The 17,329-nt window shown below is 41.6% G+C and overlaps 1 protein-coding gene across 1 annotated transcript in view; it reads right to left on the reverse strand.

The window, feature by feature from the left end:
- Window positions 1–1,072: 1,072 nt before the first annotated feature.
- Window positions 1,073–17,329, reverse strand: part of CMC1 (C-X9-C motif containing 1) — a 46,183-nt gene continuing 29,926 nt past the window's right edge. Inside the window, exons 3-4 of the mRNA XM_066584491.1 lie at window positions 3,058–3,148; window positions 1,073–1,295 (exon numbers count right to left, since the gene is read on the reverse strand). Of these exons, the coding sequence (XP_066440588.1) occupies window positions 1,175–1,295; window positions 3,058–3,148 (212 nt within the window). The 3' untranslated portion in view covers window positions 1,073–1,174. The remainder of the gene's footprint in view (window positions 1,296–3,057; window positions 3,149–17,329) is intronic.

Here is a 17,329-nt window from a genome sequence, read left to right on the forward strand (position 1 = left end):
AATGACCTTCATGGAAAGGCACCACGAAAGAAGGTACTGCTGTCAAAAAAACTAAATTTGAGGCCTTCTTGATGTTCTTCAATGCTTCTGAGTAAAATGTTCTGACGGATATGACAAAGTAGAACTTTTTAGCACAAATGCTCAACAATATATTGAAAACACTTCATACCAATATCAAAACCTCAGTCCAGCTGTGAAGCATTGTGGGGGAGAGGATCATAGTTTGGAAATCTGCCCAAGATTTTGCTGTGGATGTTCCATTCAGATTTCCAGCAGATTTAATCCCGATCATTTGAAGGGGTGGAGCCTGTGTAGCTCAATTTATGCTGCTGATTTTTTTCTGCAGCATGTGGATGAGACTTCTTTAAAATGAATGTGATGGGGTTGAGACGCCAACGTAGTAGGCACTACAGAGCTTCTGGTCCATCGCGAGAGACACAATCTCCAACAAGCACTAGTTGGCATAGCAGCAGTCAGTTAAAGAAGTGCTTTAATTTTAACAATAGCTGAAAAATCCATTTAATGTATAGCGTAATTTTATACACTATAGGCCCTTTTAAATGCAATGATTATCGCTCAAAATTCGTTCAAACGGCCAAAAGTAAGCAATAATTGTTACATGTAAACGTGGGCAGTCATGCACTATTCGTTTTATTGTCGTTCAGCACGGGTTTTTAGCCAGCATAAAAACCATCAGCAAGCTGCTCGGAATTAATTCCATTTGAATGCAGTTCGCTTAATGATGGTTTTGTTTGCCTTGTATACACAATGAGTGCGGTGTTTACTCACCCCGGAGAGGAGAATGTACTCATTGTGTATGCAAGGGAGAAAGACAATGGAATCTGCCAGACAGATAATCTCTCACACAAACACATGCCCAACTGAGCCAACAGCAGCTGCTGAGTTTAATTTAGCTAATGAGGAAAAATACAATTGATTAGGTGTGAGTTATTTTATGCGAAAATGTCGCCAATTCCTTTAGGCGATAATCGTTGTGTGTAGAAGGGCCTTATGCGATGGCCTTCAACTAAAACTTCAAGCCTTTTTCCAGACACTCTTATATTACACAAAGGAAAATAAAAAATAATAATTTTATTAATCAAGAAATAAGAAGATTACATCAAAATCAAGGTTACGATTGATAATTTACAAACGAGTGTCAATGCTTTGTCAGCTACATGCTGGTTGGTAATTTCTGTAGTCTCTTCTTCAGAGGCACTCCCGTCCTTCGAAATTCTGCTCGCTCATGTAAATATTCTTGTTTACATTCTTCATAGAAGATTGGGTCTTCATAGCTTAATAAAAAATAAAAACTACATTGAGCTTTTAGAAAATACAGCAACAGAATAATATAAAGTTTGACACACAAATGTAGCTTTTGAGGAAGTGTTTAAGCCAAAGCCAAAAAGGAAAGGTATAAGGAAAAGGCTGACACTTGTCTCTTAGATCCACTTTTGGCTTAGGATAAAGATCCACTTAGAGGCCACTGTGTGGCTGGAACGGGCCAAAAGCCCCACATTCTTTCAAGTCGGCACGACTTGCAAATAATTACCTGATAACAGACTATGGATTATGTCCATGTGGATTGTCTGAGAAGGCCATTATCAAACAAAAGTTAGTGCTAAAATTAATTTGCAAACTGTGCCGAATTACATTATTGCGGGGCACTTGGCTGCATTGCAGCTGATACATGAGACCCTACACTCAATCTGCATCAATAACTGCAGATCTGCGTGTGTGTCTCCAGCCTGGTGCAGCAATATTGATAACAACTAGAATTGATTTCCATTATTATATCTGCATCATGGTATCAGATTTCACTTCACAGCGGCAGACAGTGCGATAATATATCCGCCCTCACAAGCCGCATTCAGCCTCTCTTGATAGCAGTGCCCAGACAGATAACACTGCAGACTTAAAAAGTGGCTAAAAACCATGTCTTAAATAGAAAAAAAAAACTAAAAAAAAAACTAAAATCGGAACAGATTTATTAAACTGTCTTAAAGAAAAACTGGCCGTTGCCATAGCAACTCATTACTGTGCAGCTTTCATTTTTCAAGTGCAGGATATGAAATGAAAGCAATGCAGTGATTGGTTGCTCTGGGCAGAAAAAAAAGTGTATCTTAGACAGTTTTCTAATTCTTCCCCATTATTTCCAGAAACGTGCCCTGAATAGTGGTGCAGTCTTGTTGGCACGGAGGAGTCATCTGTAGTCTCTGGCTGTGTTGCTGAAGACTGTTTTTCCCTATCAATGTTCCTCAGCTACACAGCTGAATAGGACAGCGATAGCACATTGAATGTAGCCTGAATGTGCTCCTTAAAAAATTTAGGGAATTTAAAAAAAAAAGAAAAAAAAAGGTCACAAAAATTTAGCTCCAGCAGCTCCCTGCCAGTGCTAGAGCCCTGCGCTGCCTACCGCTTGGAACCTGGAAGAAGCAGGTGGTCGCGTACTGTTCACTGTACACATGACCGATCAGCCAATCACAGGCTTCAGCAGTGATTCTTGCATGGCCTCTGTAATCTGCGATTGGCTGAACATAATGAATGGCACATGTCCATATGCCAGCTTCTTCCGTACTCTGAAGAGGAGCTGCTGGAGCATTTTACAGTATTTTAAGCGCACAACATATTTTTTTAAACGTTCTAGAAAACCACATTAAAATCTTAAAACAAGTCTCAAAGTCATCTGTTCTCTTACAATAGAAGAAAATTCAATGCTATACTTTAATACTTTATATGGAATTTTTTAAATAGTGGAGTGCAAAGAAAACCGTTCCATTAATATACATATTTTTAAATGCTATTCAGTGTATTAAAAACAAGACCAAAAACAATTTTTTTGTAGTACGCTGCTTCTTCCCACGTAAATGTACGCTGCAGCGCAGGAAGGGGTTAATGTTGCCCGCTCAAAAAGTTTGATCAGTAAAAATGCTACACTCTAAGCTCTAGAGATTTAACTTTTATGTCTTCCCAACATGGTGAACCACTTTCCAAACTTTTTTTTTGGGGGGGGGGGGGGCTGCACATCCCCTGTAGTTAAGCAACGATATCACTTACTGCTTTTTAAGGCATTCCTTCAACGCTGCATTTTCATCTCTACACTTCACCACCATAAGGAAACCACTTTCTTGACAGCATTTTGTGAAAGCTGAAAGAAAAATCAATAGAACTAAACTTCAAGTATTGTAAAGTCGCTATTCTTCTCTAACTACTGGCAATGGATGGAAGGGGAAGACTTTCCACATTCAGTAGCCGCATTAAATATCAGTTCACATTTTTTTCCCCCAATATAATGGACAATATTTTTTTCTACGGTTGTGTTCCAATTGTTTATATTCAGCATTAATATTTTATGCGGAAACCCAATAAAATTCTATAAAACTAAATTCTATTCATTCTGAATAATCTACAAATTACGGTAATAAATTTTATGATAATTTCTTCAAATCCAGAACTGCAATAAGGTTTCACAAACATAAGAGAATATTCTGCAAAGAAAAAGGTGGATCCACACATGGCATCATTTTACAGATTGCCTACGAGTCTGATGTGGACTCCACCCTGTAATACACATAGGGTTTGCGTTGGCTTAGCCACCAACAAATATGTGGCCTGAAACGGAATAATCCCCGGATCACCAATCCTTCTCAAGTTATTAGTGATTATAAAATATAATATTGTATCGCTCAAGAAAGGTGTCCAAGACCCCTCTTTTAGCGAGTTTGTCATCACCACGTCCTCAGGCAGAGAGTTCCATAGTCTCACTGCTCTTATAGTAAAGAACTCCTATGTCAGTGTAGAAACTTTCTTTCCTCTAGAGTGTTTCCAAACTCCAGTCCTCACGACCCCCAAGAGGTTGTATTGTCTGGATTTCCTCAGTATTGCACAGGTGATGTAAATATTGCCAGTGCCTCAGACATTGCCACAGGTGTTCTTCCTATAGGATATCCTGAAAACATGACCTGTGGGGGGGTCATGAGGACTCGAGTTTGGGAATCACTGATATAGATGTAGAGGATGCCCTCAAGTTACAGTCACAGTTCCGGGTATAACAAAATTGGTATAAACCCCAATTTTAATATCCTCTCTGGGTATTATAGTCCACCCATTCCATTTATTACTTTAGTTGCCCACCTTTGTACCCGCTCAAGCTCAGATATGTCCTTGAGTAATGATGCCCAAATCTGTCCACAATATTCCAAGTGTGGTCTGACCAGTGACTTGTTAAAGAGGAAGATCAGTGTGCTCGTCATGTGCCCCTAGACATCTTTTGATGCACCCCATGATCCGATATGCCTTAGCAGCAGCTGCCTAACACTGATTACTCCAGTTAAGCTTACACTTAACTAAAATCCCCAAGTCCTTTTCCATGTCAGTATTACCCAGTGGTTTCCAGTTAGTAGAAGAGTTTGAATGAAGTGGCAGGGTGCATACTCAACAATCTTCATTCAAACACTGGCTGGAGAAAAATAGATGTCCACTGCTCTGGCAATTGCGTGGGTCCCAAAAGTTGGGCCCTTCATTGATTTAGCACTTGCCAACGTTTTAGTGGACAGGTAGTATTTTTGCAGACAGGAATACCCCTTTAGTGAACTCATCTAAATAAATCTCTAGCCCAAAACATCCTATCCTAAAACAAACACAACAACAATAGTAATACCACGTAAACACCCAACGGGTGTCTACACTACCCCTTCAGCTGGTGCATCTTCAGGGGGGCAGAAATTAATAAATTGATGTTTATGGACCACTAAAACTCAGTTTGTGTGTCCGCATCTCATTCTGGCATAGTCATGGCACTGTTGTGGTTGTGCAAACCCAGAACACCAACATCTTTATATATAGCCGAAAAGCCAACTCATTAGGTGGAGCCAACTAAGTGACTGACTAACCCACTTAAGACTAATCCAAGATATCCATGGATCAACAGCCAAGTAACAGAAGATGGCAAGGCTGTTACGTCATGGCAGCTCACAAAAGTATCATGGGAACCAGAAAGTTCTCTAAAGAGAGTATACTCCGGGCATCTAATACTGCAATGCATCTTTTTACAGTTTATGTTGTGGCCACTTCGAGTACGCTTTCTTTGCTTCAGTCATAGCACGAGTCCCATGGGACTTGAAGATAAGCGGAAAGCAGATTTCTGCTTCTTACATGCTATTCTACAGCTTTGCAATTGGGCTTTACGCTTTCATTTTTTACCGGGGCCACAACACAAAACTGAAATCCATGTTTCGTGACCCCCCCCATGTACTATACCACTGTGTAATGCAGCCATGCCTTAATATTCAATTATGCTATTGTTATTTCGATACAAGACGCCAGTATTGCGATATAGTGCTGGATCTGTCTTTTTCACTACACACTGAACATCTTTCTATGACCATCCGATTTTTCAAACTAGATCAGCACCAAGTCGGCTGTATTCTAGGAATTTTACCGTATGTTGCTAATACGTTTTACATTGATGGCAGTTCACAAGACACAAGTAATACAAGTCTGTATTTGCCTTGCCAATGTCATTTCATGTGTAATTACCTTTAATTTTCTAGATGTACAAAACAAGCATAAATTGTGTTCTCAATGATAAATCCAAGCCGTATGAAGATATGGGCAGTAAGATCATACCGAATAAATCCCATTCCGTCTTCACAATATGTACATCCCACGACGTATATCCACAAGATGTAAGAGACAAATACAAAATGTAATTAAATGGAAAGACCAATGCATTCTGCATGATGGCACAGGCTGAATTTATAGCTTCTGAAATTGGTTTACACATGACTAGGGCTTCTAATACAATGTTATAGCTTTGTGATCAGCAAATTAATCCTTGTTGTAAGCATTTTCTCACTCGCTGACCAAATCGGATCCTCAAGTCTCGCTATGGCTGGCCTGCAGCCACACTCTGTTTGTAAGGTCTTTGTCACTTATTTAGCACAAGGCTTTAATTAGAATCCCTCCTTTCATGTCACATAACCCCGCTTTTATTTGTTTCGATTGATGGAACTCCTTTATTCTTTCCCGTTACAATGCAAGAAGTGGGTGGGATGAGGCTGGGTTCTATGTGTACACAGAGCGAGTATATTAGTACACAAGTATATATCTTCTCAGAGTCGCTACTTCTGTACAGTAAGTGGGTTATGTTTGCTATAGTTTCCAATTTATATGCTTATAGTCTGCGTTAGTCGTGTTGTAAGCCGAGTTACGCAGAGACATGACAGTCGTCAGTAAATCCTAATATAATTAGAAAGATTTCCCATTCTAGGCTCCAGAACACCAGGTGATAATGTCTACGGGAACGGTTGGGTGGCCATATTTGCACCTTTTGAGATACATATAACTATAAAGATAGTACATACAGCAAACATTTAAAATTAGTGTATTTGGCAGAAAGGGACAATTATATTTATGGATGGCATTTTATTTTACATGGGGAGCGTTCATTAACTCCTTAAGTAAAAGGCTAATTTTGGCTGTGAAAACAGTCTGTTTTTCTTGTTATTTTGCCTTTTTGCATTCTGGTGATCATTACTCTATTTTTATGTTGGACATGGCTGAATGGAACTTGCACCACAAGTAGTAATGTATGTAGGCGCCACGCTTTGGTATATTACATACAACAGATCATAAATTCTGTTAACTATTAATTTTGGCAAAAATGCTGAAAGAGAAAGTAATTCCACTGTCATTTTTGTTTTTTATTAGCTGTCAGCACAGTTTGATGTGGGAGTGACAGTACGAATCACTGAGGCAGGAGGATCAATAAAGAAAATGGAATATATTCACTGGAATGATCCCTTAAAATTTAACTTTTATTTAATTAATTAAAATATGGTGCCCCATACACATAACGAGAAAGACAAGACAACATAAAGAAGGAGATGAATCGTATCTCTAGTCCACCATCAGGGCTAGAGATACTGCTACACTTTATATCTCTACCTCTCTAAGGGGCTTTTGCTCCTAGCATTTTAATAGGGCTACTATCTTACTCTATTAGTGCTATTATCTCTAGAACAGACTTCTTATCCTTTGCCTTATACTCACATTGGAGTATCTAGGCTCTGTCAATCATTTTTGAGGCTATTTCTATAGAGTTAGGCAGGGATTTATAGGAGATTTTTTTGACTTTTTTAGGTCTTAGTGCGGGGCCTTAGTACTCTGTAGAGTACTGAAGGAATTAGTGTACTCTTTGGGGCTCTTACCTCATAGGATTAGACCACTACCTTTATCTAAAGTGTGTCTAACTCCACGCCTCATCTCCTATTGTAGCTTAAAGGGAAGGATACATCAGCATCATATTGCTAGTTCATTATATTTTCTTTGGGGTTAGTGCGACGAATAATCTTGAGAAAAACAACACGTATATTCTTATTGCACTACTTTGTTCATAGTAATATCCAGTACTTACCGCATAAATAATTGGTTCCTGATGAGTCATACAACTGACAGAAACGCATTGAACCTGAATTTGAACCAGAATCTCTAGAATACGAAACTTACTAACAGACTCGTTTTACCCTTAGTAGTCTATAGGCTGGCAATTCTAAACTGCCAGTATTTCGCTAGTAAACCTGTATCTCTATAAATACGAAACTTGTAAATGGACTTTTCCTAACCCTTAGAAGTTTGGAAGCTGGCTTCTCTAAACTGCCAGTATTTTCTTAGTGATATTTGGATCTGGTTGATTGATAAATCAAGTTGCCTGCACATCCATAGAGGCACATAACCAGCAATCCATATCCTTCTTTATGTTGTCTTGTCTTTCTTGTTATGTGTATGGGGCACCATATTTTAATTAATTAAATAAAAGTTAAATTTTAAGGGATCATTCCAGGGAGTGACAGTACCAAGCAAAACTACACTTTATGTATTGAGAATTACAATAAAAGGTTTATTAAAGGGGTTGTCCCGCGGCAGCAAGTGGGTCTATACACTTCTGTATGGCCATATTAATGCACTTTGTAATGTACATTGTGCATTAATTATGAGCCATGCAGAAGTTATAAAAAGTTTTTTACTTACCTGCTCCGTTGCTAGCGTCCTCGTTCCCATGGAGCCGACTAATTTTCGCCCTCCGATGGCCAAATTAGCCGCGCTTGCGCAGTCCGGGTCTTCTGCTCTCTTCAATGGAGCCGCTCGTGCAGAATGCCGACTCCGTGTAGCTCCGCCCCGTCACGTGCCGATTCCAGCCAATCAGGAGGCTGGAATCGGCAATGGACCGCACAGAAGAGCTGCGGTCCACGGAGGGAGCAGACCCCGGCGGCCATCTTCAGCAGGTAAGTATGAAGACGCCGGACCGCCGGGATTCAGGTAAGCGCTGAGCGGTTTGTTTTTTTTAACCCCTGCATCGGGGTTGTCTCGCGCCGCACGGGGGGGGGGGGTTAAAAAAAAAAAAAAAAAAACGTTTCGGCGCGGGACAACCCCTTTAAGCACCAGGACATTTTGTTTTTTCCTCCCCCTTTTCCAAAATTTTTTTTTTAACCTATTTTTCTGGTGACTGCCACATGAGGGCTTGTCGTTTTTGAATAGCACCATTTAAACTACTATAAAATGTATTGAAAAGGTTTTAACATTTTTAGGTAGGAGAAAAATGCAAATCGCTCCTCTAGGGGTTGGGGGCTGTTTTTACAGCATACCTAGTGTAGTAAAAAATTATCAGTGAGTACAATTATGGTAATACCAAATTTACATTGTATTTCTCAGCACCACAAAAAAACGCTTAAAAAGTGAATTAAAAAAATACTTTGTTGCTCTCAAAAAAAGTGTTAATGGTTTATTTTTTTAAACAAAATGCAAAGTGACTGAACGAAAGAGAAATTTAAATCAAATCAATATTTGGCATGATTACCCTCAGCCTTTAAAACTACATCAATTATTCTAGGTACACTTGCAAATTGGGTGAGGAACAGCCAAACTCTGCTACAAAGGTGAAGTTGTGGAGGACAGTTTCACGTCCCAGGTCATACACCATGGCAAGACTAAACACAGCAACAAGACGTGAGGTAGTTCCACTGCATCAGCAAGATCTCCCAGGCAAAGATTTCAAAGCAGACTAAAGTTTCAAGATATGCTGTTCAAGCTCTTTCGAGGTAGCACAAAGGAACGGGCAACGCTGAGGACCGCAGGCTGAGTGGTCGGCCATGGAAACTTAGTGCAGCAGATGAGACACATCATGCTTACTTCCCTTCTAAATCAAAAGATGTCCAAGCAGTACCATCCGTTTAGAAATGGCAGAAACCTGTGAAACCCAGATACATCCGTCTACTGTTCAGAGAAGTCTGTCCAGAAGTAGTTTTCATGGAAGAATTGTGACCAAAAAGCCATACCTTCAACTTAGAAAAAAGGCCAAGCGATTCAACTTTGCATGAAAACACAGCAACTCAGGTGCAGAAAAATGGAAACAAGTGTTCTGGATAAGGAGTCAAAATTTAAAATATATGACTGTAACAGAAGGCAGTCTGTTCACTGAAGGACTGGAGAGCAGTACAATAATGAGTGTCTGCAGGTAACACTGAAGCATAGTGCAGGTTCTTTGCAAGTTTGGGGCTACATTTTAGCAAATGGAGATTTGGTCATAATTAATGGGGTCCTCGATTCTGAGATATAGGCAGGTATGTATCCATCATGCAATATCATCAGGGAGGCGTCTGATTGGCTCCAAATTTATTTTGCAGTAGAACAACCCCAAACATATGGCCAATGTCCTTAAGAACTATCTTCAGTGTGAAGAACAAGGAGTCCTGGAAGTGATGATACGACCCTTATTTCACCAGTCAATCAAGCCAATCAAGTCTGTCTGAGATTACATGAAGAAACAGAAGGATCTGAGCAGGTTACATCCACAGAAGATCTGTGGTTAGTTCTCCAATATGTTTGGAACAACCTCCCTTCCATTAAAATCTGTATGCAAGTGTACTTAGAAGAACTGATGCTGTTTTGAAGGCGAAGGGCAGTCATGCCAAATATTGATTTGGATTTTTCTTTTGTTCAGTCGCTTTATTTTTGTTAACTGAAAAAGTAAAATACTAAAAGCCACTCTCACACAAATGTGCTTCTTACTGCGGTATAACACTCCAATGGATTTCAATGGGGCCTGGCAGACATGCGCTCGAATGTGACGTTTTCCAACGCTGGTCAGCTCTATTTTACCGCGTTTAGCGCACCTCATCACCCACCACAATGATGGGCTGCGCTAAAACCCGCTGTCGGATGGAGGAACCTGCCCCCGAAAACTAAAATGAAATTGTGGCGTTTTGCCCAGCACATCCGTGAGAGTGGCCTAAGTGTGGGCTCACGCAAGCATAATTTACTGTGTGCCACCTGTGAGAGACTCACGCGTGCTACGCAGCAAGTATGCAATGAAATAGTGTACTTGCTACAAACCACTAATCACTATACGCTTTCTTGGCATATATTTTGCGCAATTCATGTGAGTGCTAACATGGCAGTCTATGGTACATACGCTGTGACCATACGCTCATGTGAGCCCGGCCTAACACTTCTATTTTTGAAAGCATTCTTACTTTCCAGTATTTTTCCTGCCTAATACGTTTCTACAGTACTGTGTAGTAGTAATGTCGATAAACCACCACTCAACTCCATTGTGGCATCTTTCAGATATCTCTACTATTGATGAATATTAAGGAGGAGGGTGGAGCGGGCGAGAGTCACGTTTGGTACATATTCAAATGAGTATGTGTAGATGCCCCCATCCCCAAGTGAATAATTAGTAAATGCCAGTCAGTAATGAGTCAAATGGCATTTATAGAACTCACTAGAAGCAGGATATTTCCAGGCGATACTCTTTCTAGGAAGACTATGTACTTGAGACTGTAGGACAGACATTTGCTATGGTGCACCGCTGAATCAGAATATGGATCCACCTAATTTTTAAAATTGTATGTCAAAAACTTTTCCCCTTTTTTATTGTATGATTTTGTATTATTTTAATTGTGCCAACTTCTCCATTGGATCTAATAACATAACTGCATAAACGATCATTGTATCTGCATTTCTTCTTATTTCAACAGTACTTCCCCTCTATAATTGCATTTAAAGCCACCACGCCTATAAGGAGCTTCTTAGTGCCTACAAGTCATGAAATGTTCCATGTAATCTTTGCCAGCTCACAGGCTCATTGCATTGTAACAATGTAATGTGTGTTCAGCTCCGATATATAATGAGGTGTCAGAATTCTATCTATACGTATATAACATAAGCATTTCGAGCATTTATACCGTTTGACATATGCAGAGATTCTCTAATTGGGACGGGTCATATTAAACATCAAAAAGAAAAAAAAAATTTACCTCTTAGGAGTCTTAAAAATTAGGAAAGGGAGAGCGTACAAACAAATGAAATGATCAACAATGAAACAAAAGCTAAAAGTAGCATGCAGCTGATAGTGTAGTCTGGCAAGGGCAGAGCATGCATACATCCTTCAGCCGCCGGCTAGTGGAGGTATCATGTGAGGTCCCCACTGAAAAAGGACTGCTGAGCTGCTTTCCGTAAAAGAAATAATTTCTCTTGACGCTTCTGAAGGCTGCTTTTATTTAGCAGAAGCCATCGGGAGGTCCCTCTCACTTGTTAAGTCACCAGGCTTGTTTGGTTAAAAGGTGCGATATCCCAGGAAGACACCCCGAGTTACAGCAGCGAGCACGCTCTGCGGGGTGAGAAAAAAGCCCTGCTTGGAACACAGACAGCATCATAGCGAGGTGCTAAAATAACCCCTTCAAGCTATAGCCTACATACAGGCGGACGAGAGAGATCTGCCGCTAACAAGGCTTTATTAGCATTCATTTACCGATATACTCCACACCTGAAAGTTATGGCGTCTCTGCACTACTTTACATTTCATTTGGATTATTTCACCAGTAGATACAGTACAGATTATTTGTGCTGTCATTTTAGGCGTTTGCTAAATGTATCATCGTATGTACATAGACAAGTAGAGAATTAATAGGCACATCTTTTTTAGCATTGAGGTAGAACATGTTTTAGGGCTCATGTCCACAGGCGGGTCGGATTCCGCATGCAGGAGCCCGCAGTGGAATCTGACCCTGCTTACCTGTCCAGGTCTTTCTTTTTCTCTACTGCGGATGCGCCGGCCGGCGCACATTCACAGTAGAGGGTTTTTTTTTCAAATTCCTGCTTTCCCGCAGCCCGTCCACAATGTCAATTGCGGATGGGTCACAGACCGGATGGCTTCCATGCTTTAATTCAGTTGCAGATGCCCACGTTTCCCTATTGGTCGCTTGAACTGCAGACCATTCGTGCGGGACTCATCAGTATAGAAGACATGTCAATACTGATATAGTTAGCCCAAACTTTTTATGGACACGTGCCCTTTTATATAGGTCACACTCTTCCAACCCAATGCCACTGACCGAAGACTACAGAAAATAATAAAGCAGACCCCGATAGCAGCATAGACCTGCACAAAGCTGGAGGAGGACAGCAAGCACATATGTTGCAAGGTGCAGAGCAAGCGAAGTGGCCAGCTGGTAAGAAAATGAACTTCCAGACTTCTCTCCCCCACCCTCTGAATGTGCAACCTTGTTTTCTATTCAATGAAATTCCGTTGCATGTACAGTTCAAGTGTTTCTCATTACTGGGGATCAGGCTAAGGAATTCCAGAGATCCTACCACAAAAGCAATGGAAGAGTGCAAGCCACTTTGGGAAAAACAGCTGTGTGGCATGGATTCACCAAAATTACTTCATCACCATAATTAATTTCTTCTTTCTTAGCTTAAGGGCTCCTTCGCACTGGCGAGAAAATTGTGCAATTTACTTACAATGCGAGTGAGTGAAAACGCGTTATTAGGAAACCAATGATTTTTTTTTCCCAATCATTTTTATTGGGTTTTATAATAAACAAAGAATAACAGAAAGTTGACATATTTGTTGCGTTCGAATACAATTTCTGTACCGTGACAAATATTTTAAACCTACAATGCGCTGCTGAATAGTAATGAAGCTAATGTTCCTTCTTACAAAAGAAAAGATAATAATGCCAGGTTAAAGGGGTTGTCCCGCGCCGAAACGGGTTTGTTTTTTTTTCAATAGCCCCCCCGTTCGGCGCGAGACAAACCCGATGCATGTGTTGAAAAAAAAAAACGGATAGTACTTACCCGAATCCCCGCGCTCCGGTGACTTCTTACCTACCTTGCGAAGATGGCCGCCGGGATCTTCACCCTCGGTGGACCGCAGGTCTTCTGTGCGGTCCATTGCCGATTCCGGCCTCCTGATTGGCTGGAATCGGTACACGTGACGGGGCGGAGCTACGAGGAGCAGCTCTCCAGCACGAGCAGCCCCATTCAACACGGAGAAGACCGGACTGCGCAAGCGCGTCTAATCGGGCGATTAGACGCTGAAAATTAGACGGCACCATGGAGACGAGGACGCTAGCAACGGAACAGGTAAGTGAATAACTTCTGTATGGCTCATAATTAATACACAATGTACATTACAAAGTGCATTAATATGGCCATACAGAAGTGTATAGACCCACTTTGTTTCACGGGACAACCCCTTTAATGCAGAGCGTCACTACTAGATATCAACTGGGAACCAGAAACTTGCATGTACCACTCGAAGGCTTTTACTTTATGGCAAAAGGGTCCATTAGGGAAAGGAGGAGGGTTTAAGACATGGAGATCTTTGGAAGGCTGGGATGTGGAGGGATTTGTATGCTAGTGAGTTGAGGGATGATTTGTCAGCCAAATGTTCCATTTGGATATAAAGGGATCGAATGTTCCACTTTGGACTGCCAGCATTTTTTCATAGGTACGGTTGGTCGAGACTATAGAGCCCATTTCTTTTATGGTAGACACTTCAGAGCTTTTCCAGTTGCCGGCTGTTGTAAGACAAGTTAGTGTAGTATGGCAGATAATTATTCTGCACTCCAATGGGAAATTATCTATCCCCAACAGTAGAACAGCCAAACCAGGTTTGTTTTTAGTTGTGTAGGAGTGGAGTGCACGGTCTTCCACAGGGTGGAGATTAGGGGGCACTCCCTGAAAATATGGAGCAGTGACCCTATTTGTCCGCAGTTTCTCCAACATTGAGGGGATGTGCTGCTATAAATGTATGAGAGTCTTAATGGAGCATAGTACCATCTGGCCAACAATTTATAGTACTGCTGGTGGTGGGATGCGCATGCTGTAGATTTTCCTGCCCATTTTAGGGTGGTTTTCCATTGATCGCGCTCACAGACTACCAAAACATCTCCCAAACGCTACACCACGTGATGTCATTGCTCGCATTCATTTTTTTTTTACGGTGAAAGAACCGCTTATGCTGAAATCAAGAAAATCACTCCCAGACCCCTACCAAAATATTGCACTCTTCACAGACCTGTCACAAGCTACAACCACAGCACGGAAAAAAACTCTCACCAGTCACTCAAATTCTAAGGAAACACAGAATTCCATGAAAATGGAGCTTCCCCACCAAAGTGATCACTACAAAGAATGGATCAACCCACTCCTTCAGGCCTTTAGTTAAAAGGAATGGAGCTTCTGCAAAGCTGGGGCTGATCTACTTTATCTACACGTTCTCCACCCAAGCGAAACAGAACCAAGCATCATTCATCATCTCTCAAGCTGGCTAAGGATTTGAACAGCAGCAACAAGGAACGGCTGAGGACTTTAACACTCCAAGCCTTTAGTAGGCCTGGGACAAGAACTGTTCTCCTACAATTTACCCCCACTGTTCGCAGTCTCACACACTGCACAAACCCCTTACCCTCTATGACAATACGTTCTTGTTGATCATAGATTACATGTTATTCTTTCTTGTTTTTCTAGTTCTATTATGTGTACCACCACGGCTAAGGGTTTATCTAAACTTGCTTCAAGTTACAGAAAAACATGGAGACAAATGGCAATTAGACGAGCTGAACTTTTTGTTTGACCCATAATGTTTATAAAAATATTCTCACTTAACGATAGAGGCCTAAATAGCCCATAGAAGCGCTTGTTATGGTGGAAGGAGGCCAAGAAGGCAAATGCCGACATAATATGCGTACAAGAATCACATAAGGACATAAGGCTAAAAAGAAGATTAAACTTACCTGTCCGGACGCTGCCGATCTGCCCTCCGTCGCGGCCGGATCCTCTTTCTTCGGCCCGGCGGATGTGCTCGGCACACCGGCAGCGTGTCGCGTGCATGCGCCGGGCACTCCATTTTTAATTTTTTTTTTTTTTTTTTTTAAACTCCTGCTCTCCCGCGCCGGAGAGCAGAAATTCAAGTGCGGATGTACCGCGGATCCAGCTGGCTTCCATAGGCTCCAATAGAAGCCTGCGGGAGCCGTCCCCGCGGGAGACCCGCACTAAAAATGGAGCATGCCGCAGTTGTTTTCCCGCACACGCAATCCGTGGCTCAAGGGAAAATGACATCTGCAGGTATTTAACTACCTGCGGGTGTCCAATGCATCCCTATGGGGCGCGGATCACGCTGCGGGAAAAACGCTGCAGATTTTAAATTACAATTTATTCGTGGACATGAGGCCTAAATGTTTCATTTGACTGCTAAATTTTTCAGTTCACGGGCCAATTACTCGAAAGCTATTCTTTTTTTTAAAACTTTCCTTCCATTGTCTTTTAGGAACGTTGCATAAAAACACAGCACATATACAATGTAATTGCGTATGTGCAGCGTTTTCGTACATGCCCATAGAGAACAATATGGTTCTATCGCACATAATACGCAGTAAAATAGAACATGCTGTATTCATTTTAACGTGTGTATTATATGCAATGAATATACCAAAATGTGAATGGATCAATGAAAATCAATGAACTTTCATCGACTCCATTTGCTGTGTATTATGCAATTAAATTAAGCTTCTGTGAGCCCAGCCTTAGGGTGCTTTTACACTGCAAAGATGATTGCTCAAAAGATGGCTTTTGTGTGGATCATTTTGCACAAACTACTACTTGGCACTAATGCCTGTTAGTACCAAGTAGCAGCGTGTGAGCCTCTGGGAGCTGTATTCAGGGAACAGACCACCCATTGTGCCCTGATTACTTTTGTTTTGATCTGCCAGTGGGGCTGACAGCTGAGAACAGCTGATACAATGTTATCAACTGTAATCAGCTCTCCGTGGTCAGAGCACAGCATGCGGTCCTGCTTATCAACTGTTCTGCCAAACTATAGTTTTCAAGCGGAGCTGAAAACAGTAGTTGGATGGGCACATTTGGACAATAATTATCGCTCAAAAGACTGCTTTTGAGCGTTAATCGTGTCGTAATGGGCCTTTACAAACATTGTACTTTTACTTACTGGAAATGACTTCTCTGTGCACCAACTTCCTGGTGAGCCTATGACAGACTTGTGTTTGTACACAGCAGCCAAATCCAAGGAGGCAGAGCTGCAGAGAGGTGGGACAGATCAGCAGCCTGTACCAATGATGAGACAGAAGGAGTGTCTCAGACTACCAGATGCACCCTGTAGATAAGCTGTAGTCAAAGATCACAGCTCTTCACTACATGAACTTGAACTAAAAATCATCCAAACAACAATGTGGCAATGAGGAAAATAAATATCAGGAAAGAATCACCTATAGATACTGACTTACATATAATTTTAAAGCTCTTAACTGGGCAGTCACTGTATGTACAAACCTTTCGAAGCGTTAAAGGGGCTTTCTGGGCAAATACTATTGATGATGTATCATCAGGATAGGTCATCAATAGTTGATTGGTTGGGTTCCACTGCTCGAGACCCCTACGATCAGCTGATTGGGCGCCCGCTGTAAGCACCACGACACACAGGGTATAAAACAGAAGTAGATTCCTCTGACCCATGTAATGAGTGGCGTTGGTAATTGCAGGTGCGGCTACCGATAAAATCAATGACAGATATGACTACAATTACTAGAGCTGCTCACTACACAGGGCTCAGAGCGATCTATTTCTGCTTCATACCCTGCGGTGGGTTGTGGCGCTGATCAAGTGTACCCAATCAGCTGGGGTCCCGAGTGGTGGACACCAGCTGATCAACTGCTGAGGATAGGTCATCAATAATATTTGCCTGGAAAACCCCTTTGACGGTGGTTCCACACTTGCGCTCGGGGTCCAGATTTCCTGCTGTTTTGGGGAATCACTGTGGCTAAAAGGCTTAGTCTCTGGATAGAACCGAACAGCACCAGACAGACCCCACTGACTATAATGTGGTCTGTCCACTTTCCGTTCAGCTGGCTGGCTTTTGGGTGTAAGAAAAAGCACTGCATGCAGCGCTTTTTCTTCCAGTATTGAAAGCTGGATCTGTGACGGCCCCAAAGGTTCCAACGCAGATGTGAAACCAGCCTAATAAAAA

The sequence above is a fragment of the Eleutherodactylus coqui genome, chromosome 12, assembly GCF_035609145.1.
Source record: "Eleutherodactylus coqui strain aEleCoq1 chromosome 12, aEleCoq1.hap1, whole genome shotgun sequence".
In the NCBI taxonomy this organism is placed as follows: Eukaryota; Metazoa; Chordata; class Amphibia; order Anura; family Eleutherodactylidae; genus Eleutherodactylus; species Eleutherodactylus coqui.